General features: G+C 33.2%; 3 protein-coding genes across 3 annotated transcripts; 1 reads left to right on the forward strand and 2 right to left on the reverse strand.

Annotated features, from left to right (window-relative positions):
- Nucleotides 1–910: 910 nt before the first annotated feature.
- LOC117904900 lies at nucleotides 911–3,039 on the reverse strand. The gene is made up of 3 exons (XM_034817712.1): nucleotides 2,145–3,039; nucleotides 1,289–1,339; nucleotides 911–1,157 (listed from the first exon to the last, which is right to left on the reverse strand). Exons 1-3 carry the CDS (start codon nucleotides 2,965–2,967, stop codon nucleotides 1,111–1,113), a joined length of 921 nt encoding a protein of 306 aa, XP_034673603.1. The 5' UTR covers nucleotides 2,968–3,039; the 3' UTR covers nucleotides 911–1,110.
- A 3,317-nt stretch (nucleotides 3,040–6,356) lies between these two features.
- Nucleotides 6,357–9,893, forward strand: LOC117904726. The gene is made up of 5 exons (XM_034817486.1): nucleotides 6,357–6,585; nucleotides 7,212–7,316; nucleotides 8,063–8,318; nucleotides 8,703–8,780; nucleotides 9,439–9,893. Exons 1-5 carry the CDS (start codon nucleotides 6,547–6,549, stop codon nucleotides 9,573–9,575), a joined length of 615 nt encoding a protein of 204 aa, XP_034673377.1. The 5' UTR covers nucleotides 6,357–6,546; the 3' UTR covers nucleotides 9,576–9,893.
- A 257-nt stretch (nucleotides 9,894–10,150) lies between these two features.
- On the reverse strand, nucleotides 10,151–18,209 carry LOC117904725 (U3 small nucleolar ribonucleoprotein protein MPP10). The gene is made up of 13 exons (XM_034817485.1): nucleotides 17,487–18,209; nucleotides 16,973–17,034; nucleotides 16,212–16,329; nucleotides 15,978–16,085; nucleotides 15,708–15,845; nucleotides 13,491–13,559; nucleotides 13,361–13,402; nucleotides 13,137–13,205; nucleotides 12,623–12,694; nucleotides 12,463–12,516; nucleotides 11,442–11,583; nucleotides 10,633–10,695; nucleotides 10,151–10,538 (listed from the first exon to the last, which is right to left on the reverse strand). Exons 1-13 carry the CDS (start codon nucleotides 18,135–18,137, stop codon nucleotides 10,522–10,524), a joined length of 1,605 nt encoding a protein of 534 aa, XP_034673376.1. The 5' UTR covers nucleotides 18,138–18,209; the 3' UTR covers nucleotides 10,151–10,521.
- Nucleotides 18,210–18,938: the final 729 nt, after the last annotated feature.

Genomic DNA, 18,938 nt, shown 5'->3' on the forward strand with positions numbered 1-18,938 from the left:
AATAACTTAAAGTCTAAAAGTAAATAAAAAAAAACAAATACCCTCTAAATGATCTAGAAATTTAAGTATAATTTAAGTATTTCAAATGTTAAATCTCCATGCATATCTAGGTTTAAGGTGTAGATTCTATTGGAAATAGCAAGTTTTACCCATTCAAATTACATTTCTAAAAATCATTGAGATAATTAAGAGTGTGTTCAACACTATTTTTACTCTAAGTATATTTAGTAGAAATATTTTCTCTTGAAATGTTTACTAAAGAATCACCTATCAAATATTTATTTAGAAAACACTATAAGTAACTTTTCAATATTAGTGAATTTTCAAATTTTTAAAAGAGTTTTACAAATCTTGTCAAACATCTAATTTTTTTATTTTTTATTTTAAAAAGACACTTTTTAGGTTAAAAACGTTTTATAGAATTACTACAAAATGGACTATTTATTTTTTTTCTTTTTTAATCAAGGAACCTTCCATGACCAAACCCTTATGACTCTCTATGGGACCTGGGGTGCTCATCGTCTCACAACAACCAGCATTACATAAATTTAGGATATCATAAGTGATAAAATTTAGGACCATACTTCTCCATATTTGTCCTAACCAATTGGGCTAACTTAAAGGGTTTAAACAAACTTTTAAATAAGATAAATTTTGCTTCTCTTATTTTGAATTAAAGAGAAGATAAATAAAAATAATAAATAAGAAGTATGGGAGAGATGTTTGATAAAATCTCTATAAAATGTATTTAACTTAAACTTTAGAGATGGTGAACAAAAATTATCCCTTATTAAATATTATAATTAATCAAATCAATTATGTTAGATGTTGTATACCCAAATGAAAAATAAGATAAATTGTATTTATTTATTTATTTCATTTTTTTTAGCCTTTTTTGAACTATTTTCCATGGAAGAAAGAGGAAATGGAAAAATTATGTGTAGTACTCAAAAATATGCTTACATCTCTCACTCTCAATGTTTGTGCTCCAAATAATGGCATCCAAACACACCACTAAAATCAAGTAATGATAATTAATAATTAATAATTATAATCAATACAAAATGAAAATCACCAGCTGCTGAATGCTGATTTTGAATCTCCAATCCTTCAAGTCTGGTGCATTTTCCTCCATGTTACTATACAACCCAAAATTCCTGCATTCATTTCAAACCAATTGAATTCCTAAATTTTCATGGCAAATATTTCTTTCAAAAGTGGTCAGCATGGCCTTAAAATCATAATTTTCTTCATTTCCAGAGAAGAAGAGTAAGAGTAATTATGATACCTGCTAAAGTGTTGGCCAATGACCTTCCTACTTTGCTTGATGATGACTTCACTGCACATTATACAATAAAATTAAACCTATGTTTGGATGTTTCCCAAAGTAAAGAAAGAAAAAAATGTAAATATTATGATTGGTTTTGAAAATTTCAAGGAAACCGAAAAATATGATAAAATAAAATTAAAATTTTGGGTATATGATAAGTTTAAAGTAATATATAAAAATAATTTATAAACTTTAAATCACCGATTTTATAATCGAACTTGTAAATCCAATCAACCAGTTAACGGTGAACTAATAACCTTTTTGGTTTGATGTCGGGTTTCACTCTACAAACATTGCTTTAAATTTATTTTTTATTTTCTTTTATTTTTCTCTTTTCCTTGTATTTTTCTTCAAAATTTTGAAATCAAATAAATAAAATAAAATTTATGGCCAGCTTGTAAAAATGAAAATTAAGGTCGCATTTGCATTTTTGTTTTTTGGTAAAGGTTGGGTTTGGTTCCTAGAAAAATTGAAGAAAAATATGAAAAAAAAAGAAATAAAAGAAAAATGAAAAAAAATTGTAAGGAAAAATTAAAATTAAATTTAATGTAATAAATTATTTTTATATACTATTTTAAACTTATTTCATTTTTTTTATATAAAAATTAAATAATTTTTAAAATTTTAAAATTTTAATTAATTTTAATTATATTTTATTTTCTTTCATTATTATTATTATTATTATTATTATTATTATTATTATTATTTTGGATTTTTTATTTTTTTTGGAAATTTTTTCCTTTCCCTGAGACTTTTTGGAAGCAAATATAATCTTAAAGTCTAAATAAGTGTAATCTGGGCAGAAACGTTGTACCTGAATCACAATTGGACGTGGAATTGGAGCTCCCACACAGGCACAGCTCTCGAACGCCATCACTCCCGTACCCACAGGCGCCGCCGGTGGCCTCACAGGCTCGACAGAACTCATTCCCCTGCACCGAGTACCTCACCCTTATGCCATACGACCACCCCCCAGGTCCAATCTCTCGCAATGGCGCTAAACTGTAGGCACTACTATACCCCTCACACTCCAGCCTCGTGAGGTTTATAGCCTTGATCGCCTCAAACGGCACCGCACAACACTCCGGCGGCCCTGACCCAGACCCCAACTTCTTTGGCCCAAACACTCCCCAAGCTGAACACCAATAGTACTCCTCACACCCCATCCCTGAAACATTTCTACACGGAAGATGCTTGCTTGGGAACCCCTGGAAGAGTGGGGATTGTGCCGAGCAGCCTAATAACATGAACACATTGTCTGCAGCCGGGTTCAGGTACGGCGCCCGCCAGTGCTCGATCGCGAACCCATTCCCCTTGCCTCCCAGCACAATCGACTCACAAGTGGACATGTGGGGGTCGTCAAGCGTGAGGGCCTGGTAAGCGTAGTCGATATCCAGGACCCTGTATGATCCTGAGGTTATGTGAAACATGAGCACATCATTCATGCAAAACAGCAGGTCGCGGAAACCCGGGTGGCCGCAGCCTGATCGGAGCGCAAAGGGGTAGTCAATGGTGATGTTGCCGCAGTAGGATCGGCATGTGTTGACATGGACGGCACTGCCGGAGACTAGTAATGCGAGTGAGGTGAGGGCAAAGAGCTGGGTGGTTGTAAAGAATACTAGTAGTAGTGTAGTCATGGTTGAGGATGAGAGAGGAGAGGAGTGGAGTGTTTGGAAGGAAAGAAAGTTTTTGAGTATGGGAAGATAATGATACTTTGCTTGTATGGTTGAAGATGACTTTATTCACATGGTAGTGTTGATGAGGTTGGTGGAAGAATTGTTTATGAATTTACATTCTCTTTTTGAAGGAATTATTACTTGTTTGAGCGGATGTTCAGGACTTTTGGAGGTTCCCTCGTAGCTTTAGTTTGCTTTTTCAGTATTTCAGACAGAGAGAAATCATAAGAAATCCCTAGATTTTGTTGTTGGGTTTGCTTTAGAATCAAGCAACTTGCTCTCCATCTCCCTCTCACTTATGACTAACAGTGGTAGGGCATAAAAAGAAAATAGAAGGAAAAAATAAAATAAAATAAATAAATTATTTTTGTAGATTATTTGAAACTCATTTAATTTATTTTAATTCATATAAAAAAAATTAAATAATTTAAAAATATACGTACATAAGGTTTCAATTAATTCTAATTATATTTGATTTTTTTTATAATAAAATAAAATATGAGAAAATCAATACATGAAACTCAATTATGATGTTCTTTAGCTTTTACTTTGATTAGGAATTCTAATTATGACTTTAAAAGACAAATTTGTTATTATTAGGATTTAATCTTTTTTTATTATTATTATTATTAGGGAATTCAATTATTTTAACCAAGGGGCGGCCTTCTAACATTAGAATATTATTCAAATATTATGCTTTCTTATTCTCTCTCATCTTTCCTTCTCAAATTGGATTTACCCCATTATTTTATTTTTATTTTTTATTTTTTCTCTCTCATTTGTTGTAAATTTGTAATTTGAATGTTCTAGAGAGCTAAAGCTAAGTAACAACTAAATTAAGCCCAAAAGACAACAATCAAGGAAAACAAAAGAAGAATTTAGGTACTTATTGGATTGGGATGGTTGAGATGTAATAAAACATCGTCTTCAAAGTAGATTCACCCTTTTCAAAGATTAATCTCAATGTAGCAAGGAACCGATGTCCTACCTTCACGATTCAATGGTCAAGAACTTGCCTAAAGGGCATTCCTGGGATGAGAAACAATACATTTTAGAAATAAAATAATGCAGTAAGTATAAAGTCTAATGTAGTTATCATGGATATACTTAAACTAGGATAGGTTTCAACAATGATAGTGTCTTGTAGTGGCTATTGTGGACTATAATAGATATGACTTAGATCTTCTATACAACTCTTAATGTACCTAAGTCATATACAATATAAGTGATGCAAGCTTGAATGCTCAAATCAATATCAATGCAAACAATGAATAAATTAGTGAAAACTTAAGTCTAATTTTGTTGTATCATATCTTACTTTTAAGAGCTTTATCATAACATCAACAATGTAGCCTTCACTTATATCTCATGTATTACTAGGTTATGAAAGGAAGTTAGAGCTAACATAACTCTAATTGAGGAAATAATGGTTAAAGGGACAAAGGTGATAAACTAATCTACACCTTTCCTTTGTTTAACCCCTTTGGCTACTAAATATGCATTGTGCTTCTCTATGGACACAAGACTCTAATTTATTTTTAAAATCCACTTACAACCTATAATCTTTACAAAATCTATATATCTCATGTATGGTTTATCCTTGTTCGATTCAATTTCACTTTTAATGGCCTCCTTATAGAATGATGCATTGACAAAACTTATTACTTCTTTATCAAACCTAAGGTCCTTATCTATTAGCTAGGAAGGTGTAAAAATTATATCCAATGTTTCTTGCTTTCCTATCTCTTCTACTTCTTCTAGTTCAATTTAAAAGGATTCATTAGACTAGTCTCTAATTGTTCTTTGAATTAGTTCTTCACCACTAGGTTTCATAGGAAAGATGTTTTCTAAGAAATCAACATTTTTGGTTCCTATTATGGTATTCACTTCTATGAGGTTGTTTTTTGATTTAACAACTAGAAATTTATTTGCTACATTACTCCCAACATATCCTATGAACATTTTATCAAAGGTTTTAGGACCTATTTTTCATTTCTTAGGTTAAGGAAGAAGTACCTTTACCAAACACCCCCACACTTTTAGGTACGTTATGTTAGTTGCATAACCTTTCCACAACTTATAAAGTGTTTTATTAGATTTCTTATGAGGTATTATGTTTTGAATATGACAAACGGAGAAGATAACTTCCTCTCATAAGTTTATGGGTGTTCCTGAACTTACCAACATTATGTTCATCATATCCTTAAGAGTCTTATTTTTCCTCTCTAGCACTCCATTAGATTCCGAGGAATAAAAAGGAGTACTCTCATGAATGATCATATGATTTTCACAAAAGGAATTAAAAAGGTTGGACTTATACTCTTTTTTCGTATTAGCTCTAAGCTCTTAGGCTTTATTTAGTAACTATTTTAGAAATAGTTTTTTGTTTTCCAAAATAGAAAAGAGGATTTTTCACTTATTTTTTGAGGACTATAATAAAAAATAATGATACAAATATAGAGGACACTCCGTATATAAGTTTATTTCAAAATATATTTAAAAATATAGAAAATGGGTCAAAAACATTTCAGGCTATCAAACTGACTTTTTTTAAAAAAAAAAAAAAAATTGTTCTCCATGTTTTGTAGAACAAAAATTTATTTGAAAACTTAAAATGTTTTTAACATGTTTTCTATATTTTTAAATATGTTTTAAAAATAATTTCAATAGGTAATACTTTATTTTTAATCATTCTTCACTTTTGTATAATTATTATTATTTAAAATAGCTTTAAAAAAAATGAAAACAAGTGAAAATAATTAAAAAATATTATTTAAAAGCACCATATTTTCTATTTTTAAGAATAAAAAATATTTTTTTTTTCCTATTTTCAAATGTTTTCTCCTATTTTTATTTTAGAAAACAAAAATTTGTTTTTGAAAATAATTACCAAACAAAGAAAAAAATATTAGACAATAGTTCTCAAAAATCATTCTTAAAAATTATTTTTTAAAACATTTGCCCAAGTCGTAAAAATCAAGTAAATATATCCTATAACATAAAAAGAAAAGAAAGAGTTATCTTTCTACATAATAAAAATTCTTCTAACAATAACTTACATATTTTTAATTTAGGAGTAGAAAAAAAAATTAGGAGAAAAAAAATGTGATACATAATTTTTTTTAATTTTTAAAATAGAAAAAAAAATACGTGATACAGAAAATATTCCAAAATAATTTTTTTTTTAAAGAAAATTTTGATATCATTTCTTAAAATTAATGATTAATAATAAAAAGAAAGAATTCAATTGGCAAAAATTGTGAAGATTAACATAAAGGGTATTTCGGGGATTGTACAATTCGTGGGATAAATTGGTAATTTGACTATTGTCCTCTCTGGTGTCGATTGCCATGGCGGTAGAATTCCTGAATAGCTTCATGGAGTCTGAGTAGCTTCCGTTTGGTTGCTGAGAAAACCAAGGAAAATAAAAATACACATATGAACTGATCATTGCCTTATTGATAAACTTCTCACAGGAAAGCTTCAAATTTCTACTCAGCCACCAAACAGTTCATTAGAGATTTGAGAAGCTCTGTGGCCATGGAAGATGTAGAAAAAACTGAAGAAACCGTATCGAATGTAAGCATCTCAGTCTACATTTCTTTTTTATATACAGTGCTAGATATTGGCTTTTACTTGCTCTTGAATTTGGGTTATTTTCTGTTTAGCTGCTGAGAAAAATTAGGCAAAAAAAATCGAGATTTCAATTGCAAATCTTCTTTGTTTTTAATCAATTTTTTTAGCTACCAGGTGGGGGGTTAAGGTTTTGTTTGTCTGAATTCATTTCAGGCCATTTCTAGTGCCTTTTAAGTGGTTTTTGTGTCAAATGGTACTGATTTGGTGAACCATAAGAAAATTTCATGAATATCTGATATGAATCCAAGGTACAAAATGAGAAACCCTAACTGTTTGTGTCCTTTACAAATTTTCATTTTCGGTAGTACATATATTTTGGTTCGTTCTGTTCAGGGAAACCTCCATGGTTTTTGAGCAGCTCTATTGTGCTTTGCATTGAATTTGGGGATAGAATATTTTTCCTGGTTGATTTTTCTTAAGTTTGTTTTCCGGGAAAATAGTTTAGATATTATAGCTTTATGAATGTGTATTGGCAGAATAGATATTATGTGTATGACTATTATGATTCTATGATCATGTTGATTTTGTGATATATCTAGAGGCTAATCTTGTCTTCTCCACACAATTAGGGTACCTCAAAGATCCCTGGAACTGTTAATTGGGGCACTGCGACTTTACTTGGTGTGCTTGCTGGCATGTTATATGGAGGTAGCAAGGAGGCATCTGCTTCTGTGGTAAGTTGCCATGCAGAAAACTGCTTCAAATGCATATCTTCTTAAGGCTAAGCTTGGTTTCCAGAAAATTTTAGGGAAAATGAAAGGAAAAGAAAATGTAGAGGAAAAGTAGAAGAAAAAAAAAAATACATTTAGAGTGAATAAATTATTTTTATATACCATTTCAAACTCATTTTACTTATTTTAGTTCATTGATATAAAGATTAAATAATTTGAAAATGCATAAATTTCTAACTTTAATTATATTTGATTTTCTTTCGTGTTTTCCATAGTACAACCAAACATGGGAAAATCATTTTCTTGAACTTTTTTTCTTTCCTTAGTACTTTCTGAAAATCAAACATAACCTAAGTGTTCTGTTCAACAGAGCCATCCAATGATCTTCTCTGTCCTCCTTCCTATGCAGTCATGCTCCTCTTGAATAGAATAACTCAAAAGGACGGAAGGAGTACGAAGAGAAGACTTGTATATGCAGATATTGAGATTATAGAAGCTATCTCTTAAGGATACCAAGGCTTAATATTATGCAAATTAAACTTTTGAATTAATGAATTTAACTGAAACTTACATGCGCAAATTATTCTTACTTTATTGATCTTTCTTGACACATTTTTGTTCTAGTGTTGGTATCAATTATGATTTCCTAAAGATTTTAGGTCTTAGTAAACAGTGTATCTTAAATAATTTTCATTGTCTTCTTGTGCAATCCAATTAAACTTTTAATGATGATTACAATGTTATGGCAGAGCAAGGATGCAGAAGTGATGCTGAAGCTTGGGAGCACACCAGACAAGCGTGAGCAATATAGGTTAATGAGAGATGCAATGGAGAAAAGGTTCATCCGTGTCACTCGTGGGTCCATAGTTGGTGGAGTACGCCTTGGGATGTTCACTGCTGCATTCTATACTCTACAGAATTTTTTTGCTGAAAAACGAGGTGTACATGATGTTTTTAATATTGCTGGAGCTGGTTCACTCACTGCTGCAACGTTTGGTCTAATTAGTAAGAATTCATAACTAATGCATCAGACGTGTTCTCTCATTTGAACTTTTAAATTTGCTTGCAGTTCCTTTATGGCACCTATATACTTATTAAAAATTTATACCAATTGGTGATTTGAGTTCATAGTTATAAAGATTTATACTATTTTCAGCAAATTAACTTCACTTACATGACTCACTGAAGTTTAACATGAAGTTGAAGTTTAATATCTTGTGCATTTATGCTTGATTTTGTAATTTGAATTCATGGCAAAGTTGTTCACTTTTGGGGTGAAAGAGGTGCGATAATCCCAAAGTTGAAAGCCTTGAATATGAGAATAGAACTGAGGAAATGCAGTCATCTCTGGCTATTTGACTTTTTGTCTTTTTTACTTTATTTAATTAGTGCCAGGGTCGATTCGTTGGCGTGCAAGGAATGTGCTGCTGGGTTCAGTTCTGGGAGCAGCACTTGGTTTCCCCCTTGGTAATATATTCTCATCTTATCATCTGATTTGTATTTGTTAAGTTCTTTTTATATATATATATATATATATATATATATATATAATGACATAACATGTGGCCTCTAAGACAGTCTTTAAATAAGTGCTACACATCAGTTATTACCAGAAATTAGAACAAAAAAATATCGGCTCTTGTGACAGATCAGCTTAATAGGGGTTGCTGTCCCATATCCCATCATAGTAAACTGTTCGTGTTGTCCTAATATTATGTTTAGTTGAATAACTGCCATTTCATGAATACCAAAAACTAAGGTTATAGCACCTTTTATAATTTAAACAATGGTCATGTGATTTATGTACTGCAGTACCATCCCGAAAATATCAATATATCTCCATCTGAAATTGGTTATATAAAAAGCAATGGAATAATATTTATGGCCTGTTTATGAGACGGCTGTAAATTGTAAGATTTGATAACGTGTATTAATCCAGATGGGTAGCATGGGAAGTTGCATGCCCAGGTGATATTGAAAAGGAAAATTAGAGCACTCATTCTTTTTTGATAGGCAAAGAAACGTTATGGACTGAAAAAGACACACAATGTGTATAAAATTAGAGAACTCATTCAAACTGTGAGGGAAGCAGGGCATGTAACCAAATTATGGAATTTGCTGACAGGTTGGGCTCATTTGAAGCTGTTAGAGACAGCAAATGAAGGGAGACTAGCTGCCTATCCTGATTCAGATCAAATAGGACAAGCAAAGGGTGGTGTTGGCGCTGCAATCGACAGGCTTGAAGGGAAGTTGAATAAATAGAACGGCAATAAGCGCAGCAGTAAAACCCTTCTTTTTCCTGCAGAAGAATAGGTTGAGATAACAAGAGGAGAGAACTGGATTACCTGATTAAATGGCTATGTCCAGCATTTATTTCCATTTTCCCAGAAGATGTGGTTTTGGAAAAGAAGACTTGGAAGCACGCAGAAGCATAAAATTTTGACAATAATTTTGTATAAAAATGCTGTCGATCTTGATCATAGGCATATTGAAAGTTTGTTTTATTCACATCTTCCATGATATTTACTCTGCTACATATTATACCAGTTTTTGCAGAAAAGGGATAACCAAACCTGAACTGATACCTCATGAGAATTTAGCTTTTATTGATTCCTTCTCATCTAATTTTTGAACTCCATTTATTCAACGGGAATCATAAGTTCTTGTTGAGGATTTCACTTCTAATTTCACTTGGGACTTGCAAGTGCGAATGGGTGTGAGGGAGGAAAATGTAATAGACTGTTTAAGGAAAGATTCAAAATTGGTCTCACAATATGGTATAAACCATTTAAATTCATTAGGAAGGTCACAACTTTGAACTTTTATGCAAAGGAAAATAGATGCTTAATTGCTTGATACAATCACTTCTTGTTACTACGCAATAATCATTGACAGTTGCAAGAATAATACTAAGGAATGATAACATGACTTGGATGTAAATGAAAAATAAATTAACTTATCAATCAAAATTCTTTTGTAATTCCAAAAATTACATTGAAACAACAGAAGTGGCTAACCCCAGCCAACATTCTGCCAGGCACTCCTAGATGAATTTCATCTTTTTCTTCCACCCTCTCCCCCCCTCACTTCCAAAGTCCTGAGGAAGTAATGAAGACCATCTTCCATCAGCCAGCAGTGCTGAAACTGCAACTGTTTTTAGGTTGAAGGCATTCCGAGATTGTCGTCAATTGAAATCTTATGTGAAAACTCATGCTTCTTCTTTGCCTGCATTATTATGAAGAGTTGAGGTGAGGAATATGATATATGTTGATTAAGTTTTCTAGAAAAGGTCATTGGGTGGTGAGAATATTTAACTTACCCTCTTTATTGTTTTGCAATGTGCTGTCCTGTGCCTTCTTTGCTGCTCTTTTTGTTGTGTTGGCTGTAATCATGTGCAAAAATAGTAGTTGAAGTGAAGTCAGGTAAATGGAACGATTAATACTTTATATATTAACCACAATCAGAGTACATGACAACAACCTATTGCAATAATGGCAAGTATAGTCCTAGTTCTGATGGTTTTTGTACTAGAAATCAGTTCCCCAACTGGACGAATTCATTGACATTGACGAAAAAGTTTGGAGATAAGAGAATCTTTAATTTTACTTGATTCCAAATTGAAACTACCACAAGCAAACACAACCACCCCTCCTTGCTCCAAAACCCCAAGGTTGCTAGGGAAGGAGTGATGTTTCATATAGACATGAATACCACTAAGAATTTCCAGAGAATGGAAGCTAATCTGAGAATGATTCTAGGAGTAAGGCAATGATTGGGATTGATAGCCAATAAAACTTCCACAGCAACTCTGTCTAACTTTAGCTGCTAAGATATGTCTCTCTCCCAAAAAGGATGTGCAATAAAGATCTTTGTTAGTATTTGATATGAACTTCCTGGACTCTAGCAAACCTTTCAATGTCTAGTATATTTTAGATGAATTAGAACAGTTGCATACAAGTGGCTGGGCTAGGTTTAAACAAAGATTCCCCCCAACTGGAGAAACCAAGATGAATCTTGCTGATCTGGGTGTGCACAACCAAAATGCACCTTCATCCTTAATGGATCATACTAAAAACAAGAATTTGAAATTAAATGAATGATTCTAGAAAGGGAAAATTCTCAGCCCACCTTTAAATTTCCTCTTCTTGTTTGCTCTCCTCCTCTTCCTCTCTGCCTGTGTTAACTCTGCTTCTTCCTTAATATCTCCTTTGCCTTCAAAGACTTCTTCAGGAGCCAGCATAGCTGCATCTGAAACTGCCAAAGGTGCAATCTGTCCATGGTATACATATAGTACATGCAAGTTGTTAGCCTTATATACATTGAGGAGTTCATATCCCGACAGCTTAAGCTTTTAGAAGAGTTGATAGCTTAGCATAGTATCAAACCTATGGTTCAAATGTTGTAAAAAGCTAACAGCAGTGTTGAGGCATTTTGCTCAAATGAAGCAATGCCTAAGCCTCAAGGTGGAAAAAGTAAATTTCTCCAAAAAAAAAAAAAAAAGAAAGAAAAGAAAATATTGACAAAATTACACGAAAATTAAATAATAAGGAAACCATAAAACTCATAATAACAAAATTAATTGTTTGTCATTGCCAATAGTTTTAAATTTAGTTCTTCTTTCTCTCTTCTACAGTTCAACTCTCTTTCATAACTTCATCTAATAATCTTTAACACTACCATTACTATCACTAGTAGGATCCCCTCCAAGAAGTTATGAATTATGATCATGTTCAATACTTCTATTTTTTCCCCCTGTACCTATCAACAAAAGCATTCGACAATTCTTCTATTTATTTTTCTCAATCTCTTTTTCTCCCCCACCATTTAAAGGTCGATTAGAAGCTAATTAAAATAAACACCCTTATTTTGTAAAAAGTTCAACCCAAGCCAAAATTTGTAAAATCTATACCAAAAGCCCACCAAAACACAATACCCATTAAAACTTAATGAAAATTGAAAATTAAACCTGTTACAAAATATGTATGCCAAAAGCCCACAAATCCCCAAACCCATTAAAAGCTTTTGAAAATTTTAGACACAATAGCCTCGAGGTTATAAGCCTCAATAGGGTGAAATTAGGACAAATGTTAGCAGGTGAATAGCCAGAGCAAATTAAAATATACAAAGAAAAATAAGGAGACCTGTTTACCTCTTCCATTGCAAGAGCAGGCACATTTGTTTGTATAGACATGTCATCTATAACCTGTTCAAGTCCAACTCAATATAGATAAATACAAGAACAAGAAAGTCCACAAATTCAAGTATATATTGTACTTAATAAATTTAGCAATAGTAACTAAGAAGCATACAGGTTTTGGAGTGAAGTGGAAATGCGAAAGAGCATCCAACTTCAAGCAAAGTTTCTTGAACAGCATGCTTGCCTGACCCAAGAAGATCAACCCAGGTTAAGCAAATCTACCACCATTAAAACTCGAATAGGAAAGGAAGCACAACGCTGGGGAAAGAAGCAGCTAGATCTAGTGAAGCATAATGCAAAATTCTTATGTATTTGCTTATTGCCTAGAAAGAAATGCTCACACATTAATGATAGGCATAAATAAATGTGCAAGCATCTCCTTTTCCTTTTTTTTTTCTTTTTTTACTTGCAGAGATGAACATATACAATTTAAAAAGCATTTAAAAAAACTCCCCTTTATCTGACATGCAAGGGACAATTGAATATATCGATGTACAAGCCTAGAAAAATTACATAACCAGGAGAAAGTCCCTTGAAAATTAAACCCATATAACAATGATAAAATAATTGACACAAAGGACAAAGAATCATAGCAAATGTAGTAGTAAAACAATCAAAAGTAATACCTCTTTCCTTTGTTCATCTGAGAAGGACAATGGGGCAGAATCCAAATTCGTCTTCTGAACAAATTCTTCCTGCAATAATTAAAGGAGAAGTTCTTTAGACTTCAAGTCTTGCTAGTTAAAGTTGCTGAACAAGCAAATCAAAGAGATTAACAATCAATAACCACATCATCAGCAATGGAAACATGAGAAGAAAATCTGACAACTAACTATCAGGAAATACTGACCTCATAAATCTCAGCAAGACCCTTCTTGCTCTTATTTTCATCCTGCAAGTGTCAAGGAAAAGGTGGATAAAAATTAGATGGACATTACAGATGACAAAGAATTAGTTGTTTTTAAAAAAAAAATGCTTACCATCTCTTTAACTTCTTTCGGTGCCTTAGACGGTAGACGTGGAGCCTTTTGAACATCATCAAAACGACCCTAAAACATTATAACACAGTTATTTTTGGTCAGTAACCTACTGTTCTGTTGCTTGAGTGTTGTTTTGTGCGTAAGGGCGTGTGTGTGAAAGAGAGAGATTTGGAGTTCACACAGATATCTAATGCTTAAAATCCAAGAGCTACAGTGACTCAAGAAGCAAAGAATCATTGGATCAAAGGAAAATATTGTTCAAGAGTTCTCTCAGGAAACATCACTCTAGCTGCTGTGCAAGTGGTGTTTCTGTAAGTAACTTTTTTTGATAGGTAAACAGAATAAATATATTAAAGGTGCTAACTGAAGATGCACCAGGTGCTTCTGTTGGTAACTCATAAAGTGATGTCATGTTAGGAGTGGAACAGAAAGGAGAATCTGTTGCTCCACATCTTTTGAAGGATGGTTCTGAAAAATTTCTTTAAGAAGAACAGCTCCAAAAGTAACAGAGTGATCACAGCAAGGGTATGAATAGAAGAATGAGAAAGGTGAAAAGGAAACTGCTTGTTTTTTGCCAACCGTATAGGAATTCTACAAAAACCTGGGAAATAGTCCTAACTTAGTAAAGTGGAAATTACTTTTATCATCTTACTCTAGAGAACACCATTTGGATTGATAAATCAATTCCCCTTTGCACTTCAAAAAATAGAAAGCCAATAAAGATATTTTTGGGCTGAAATTGCCATTTGATGGAAAGGTGCGCACTTGCAAATGATTAACCATTAGGGGTGAAAATTTTAACACAACCCATCACCAATACTCAAAAATAACTAATGTTTTCAGAACCAAACTGATCATTGAACCGGAAAAGTTACTGGTTCATGGTCAACTAATCGGACCGGTGGTCGAACCGTAGTCGAACCAGTGATGTCATAAATATATAATTTATATTTTATTAAAATTAAAAATAATTTTAAAAAATTTATATATATATATTAGAATAAAATTACAACATTTAATTTTATCTAAGTATCTATGCATTTTATTATTTTAAAATTTCAAAAATTATTATATTAATTAATTCATATTATTCTCATATTTATTATTAATAATTATTATAAAAATAAGCATGAATATAAATACTTATATTTGTTTAAATGTTCTAAATTATAAAAATTTGAAAAGAGCATTAATATAATATATAGTTATATGTATTAATCAAAAGAAGTGTGTAGCATAATGGTTGGCTCCTCCTTTTGGCAACCTTAGATCCAAGGTTCAAATCCCACATTCCACATCGGCAACTCACAAACATAATTAGTTGTATAAATAACTTGCACATGCAGGTATGGGTAAGTTGTTCAGTGGGAGAACAAGAAATCTTGGGCCCAGTGTGGGCAAAGCCCATTGAGGTTTTGGTCAACCCACATGTTGACCGGTTAGCTGAAAACCGAACGAACCATCTGATTCTATGCCGGTTCAAAGCCCTTCCGGCTTAGAAGTTCAACTGAACCAGACCAGGGTCCAATCGACGGCTGAACCGGCCGATCTAGTCCGATTTTAAAAACAATGAAAATGACATAAATTTGGTAGATTTATATTGAGGATAACTTTGTTCATTTAAAAAAAAAAAAAATTAAATTTGGTAGATTTACTAATTTCATTTTTTAAATTTATACAAAATTTAAAATAATTTATCTTATAAATACCCTATAGGTCATTTTCTGATCAAACAAAAAAATAAATATCCTATAGGTAAATAATTAAATAATTAAACTAATCAAAGCAAAACTTTATATATTTCAAAATGATAAAGATTAAAAATACCTCATGATTAAAAAAAATGATATAAAATTTTAAAACATAGTGTAAACTTAAAAGTTTGCTTTTATCTCTAGCATTGAGTAAATCTCTAGTATCATTTATCTTGACATGATATAAACTGATCTATTGTGGCCCCTAACAACCATCCATATTATTTTAATTGTTGGTGCAGGAAAATGTTCCAATCCCTTTAGAAAAATAGTATCCCACAAACAAAAAATCAGGTGGCATGCAGCTGGTACTATTTAGGCAGATTAAATGACCATATATAAACAAATACAAAAGTTGATTACTTTATGATCATCCCCATAACAAGCACCAACAAAACTATTGTGTTTTCAGCATTTTATGTCCTGTTGTTTTCAAATATATCAATTAGAAGATGGAGTTTACCTCAAGGATTCTTTTTTGGATCAAATCTTCAATGGATGCTGTAACCTCCTCTGTGATTACAGGAGGAGGTCTCACATTGTGCTCAAAATCTAGATCAACTTCTAAAGCACTATTCTTTGGCCTTTTAGCAGCAGTTACCTGCAATCAAAAACCAAAGTAAGCAGTGTCAAATTCATATTTTAAAACACACATTCATATCAAAGCACACTTTGCATTTGAATAAATGTAATTCATCTCTAACATAAAAATGTCAGAAACAAAAAAGGTTACCTCTCCCTGCATGGTCCAAGTTTTTGACTCCAAATTTGCTCTCTCCATCTCCTCTATCTTTGCTCGAACATTCTCACGCTCTTTCTCATGGGTAGAAAGAACTTTGTTCTGTAAGGAAAGAGGACTAAATAATGGTTATTTAAATTCATTCTAGAGAAAGAAGACTTTCATTGCTATATAGAGTAAGCATGAATTTGTTAGATACAAAGTATGTGAAGATAATAATAACGCTACCTTATTATCAGTTGCCTGATCATCTTCTTGTTCATCACTTCTGTAGGAGTCTTCCAACCCATCAGTCAATTTGGATTTTTTTGAATCTTTCCTTTTAGGACCAAAGAAATCTTCATATCTGAAGACAGAAGATGCACAGTGAAACCAAAAAATCAATTATACCCTCAAACCAGTTAGATAATATTCATAAATACATTACTTAAAATAGCTTAATGAGAATTTTGAAAATGCTGGAAGTTCTTTTGAATCAGGACACATCATATATGTCATGTTTCATTAGTTTGAGTCATATTAGCCATCTTTTATTTAGTATGATAATAGTCTTTTTGTTTTATCACTGTGCACCACCACCACTCAAGAGTTTCACTGCCTAGCCACCGCTATGTTACTGCAGCAGCTGCCACTCTACAGCCCACACTGCAAACTCACCATCATCATGATTCAGGAAAACCACCACATTACTCAATTGCACCACCCTGTGGCATTCCAACTTTTTACGGTTATTGCTATTTCTTTTATTAATGCAAGCAACACTAAAATGCATAAGAGTTGAGTGTGTTTGTGTTTCATCTACAAGCCTTCATTCCAGTCAAGGACAACTAATCTACTACTTTACCTAAAGCATTCCAGTGTAATCATAAGAACTTAGAGCAAATAAAACAAGAACCAAACATGTTATACTCAATATCTTGTGACCTGTACCACATCATTATATAGATCAAAATGGATTGAAACAGGGATGACGAGAGACGAAACATTACTTAATATCATCCAATTCATCCATGCCTTCATTTTCCCCATCATCAAGGTCAAAAGCTCCAAGCTGCAAAAGCAAAAATTAAACAAGAATGATCAAAAGAAAGGGAAAACAGAAGCATCCTAAAAACCAAGTTAAGAGAACACAAAGGCATTCTCTCAACCAAATTGAACCATCAAATATCTTATCAAAAATTATAAAACCAAAATCACACAATTCATAGCAGAGCCAAGTTGACATTCTCCTCAAGGCTTTGCTTGGTTCCCAGGAAAAAAAATGTGAAGAAGGAAAATAACCAAAATCTTTGATTATTACAATTTTTCATCACACCCAAAAAACCAAAACCATCATCACTTGACATCCTCTAATACAACTATTTGATGTAGTTCATATGCTATTTTTTTTATTCTTCTCATAGCCAAGAAGCAGAACAGCATGTAATTATCAACCACAAAGGAAAAATTATGGAACCACAAGCCAAAAACTGTCCAACGAAGCTCAAACAAGAACACTCTCACCTCGTCATCTTCCTCCTCCTCCTCCTCCTCTTCCTCCTCCTCATCCTCATCCTCGTCCTCACCATCTTTCAAAGCATCGCTACCACCTTTTTTACTTTTCAATCCGTACTCTCTGTCCTCCTCTGCCTCCAAATACTCCTCCAGACCCTTAAGTTTCAAAAACCTATCCTCGATTCCACCACCTCCGCCGTCTTCGTTGTCCTCCGCCTCATCCTCTTCGCTTTCTCTCTCCTCGTCCTCTCCCTCTTCGCTATCTTCGTCAAACTCCTCCAAATCCTCATCTTCCTCTTCAGACAAACCCCCAATCTCCTCTTCTGGAACCTTCTCCTCAACCTTTCGAACCTTCTCTTCAACTCTTCGAACCTTCTTCCGACCAAAAATCTTCGAAATTTCCTCCGGATTCTTCTCAAACCGATTGATCTGGCGGCGGAGGCTGGAGATAATCGGCTGAGATTGGATGTCAATCTGCTGCCAAATTTGCTCGGCGTCGAATCCGTCGACGAGGAGGCGATCAAAGGGCGATTTGGGAGCAAATGGTTTTAGAGAAGCGAAAAGGTGCTGTGAAGCTGCACGAGTCGTTTGCGAGAGTTCGGATCTCGGTGAGAGCCATAGCGGCGGCTCCGTCGACTTGAGGCGGTGCACGGTGTCCATGGTGGTGAGTTCCAACCCTGGATTGTTTCAGAGGGTTTAGGGTTTTAGGTTGGTGGTAACGGGGAACGACGTCGTTTTGGAGCCGAGAATGTGACGAATGTTGTGCTTCAATGTTTGCTGGTGATTTTAGTTTTTCTCTCTCTCATTTGACCAAAGTTGACTTGGGCCAGGCCCAATGAAACATGGCACTGAGCCGTACTAACTAAGCCCAGGGAGCTGAATTAGCCCCAGTATGGGTTTGTTCATTTAAAATGTATAAATTTATTATTATTTTTTTTTTCTACAACCCTAATTTATTGGCAAGTTTGAAATTATATACTAAAAACGATGTTGAAGGGGATATTTTCAATTATCCCTACACCAAATTACATACAAAATATTTTATAATGTTAGATCTTTTCATCCTACGCCTCGTGAATTTTTTTCACTACACCTTCTTTTTCCAACTCAAAAAATATGATAAGAAATACAAAAAAAATTAATAAAAAAATAACTCTCTACACTTACATCATCATTAAAAATAATTATTTATTTATATGTAGATGAAAAACACCACATCTTTTTCCTAAATTTTATTAAAATTATGCAAAGATTACAAGAAAATAAATAAAAAATGGGAACTTTGACGAGTTTTTATCAATTTATGCATAGGAAACTCTAGTGAAGGCTCGCAGCGATACTGACGTGCAAATCATTCGTCTGACTTAGGTATAGGGGCGAAAGACTTATCGAACCATCTAGTAGCTGATTCCCTCCGAAGTTTCCCTCAGGATAGCTGGAGCCCACGGCCGAGTTCTATCA

Source organism: Vitis riparia, chromosome 17 (genome assembly GCF_004353265.1).
Source record: "Vitis riparia cultivar Riparia Gloire de Montpellier isolate 1030 chromosome 17, EGFV_Vit.rip_1.0, whole genome shotgun sequence".
Classification (NCBI taxonomy): domain Eukaryota; kingdom Viridiplantae; phylum Streptophyta; class Magnoliopsida; order Vitales; family Vitaceae; genus Vitis; species Vitis riparia.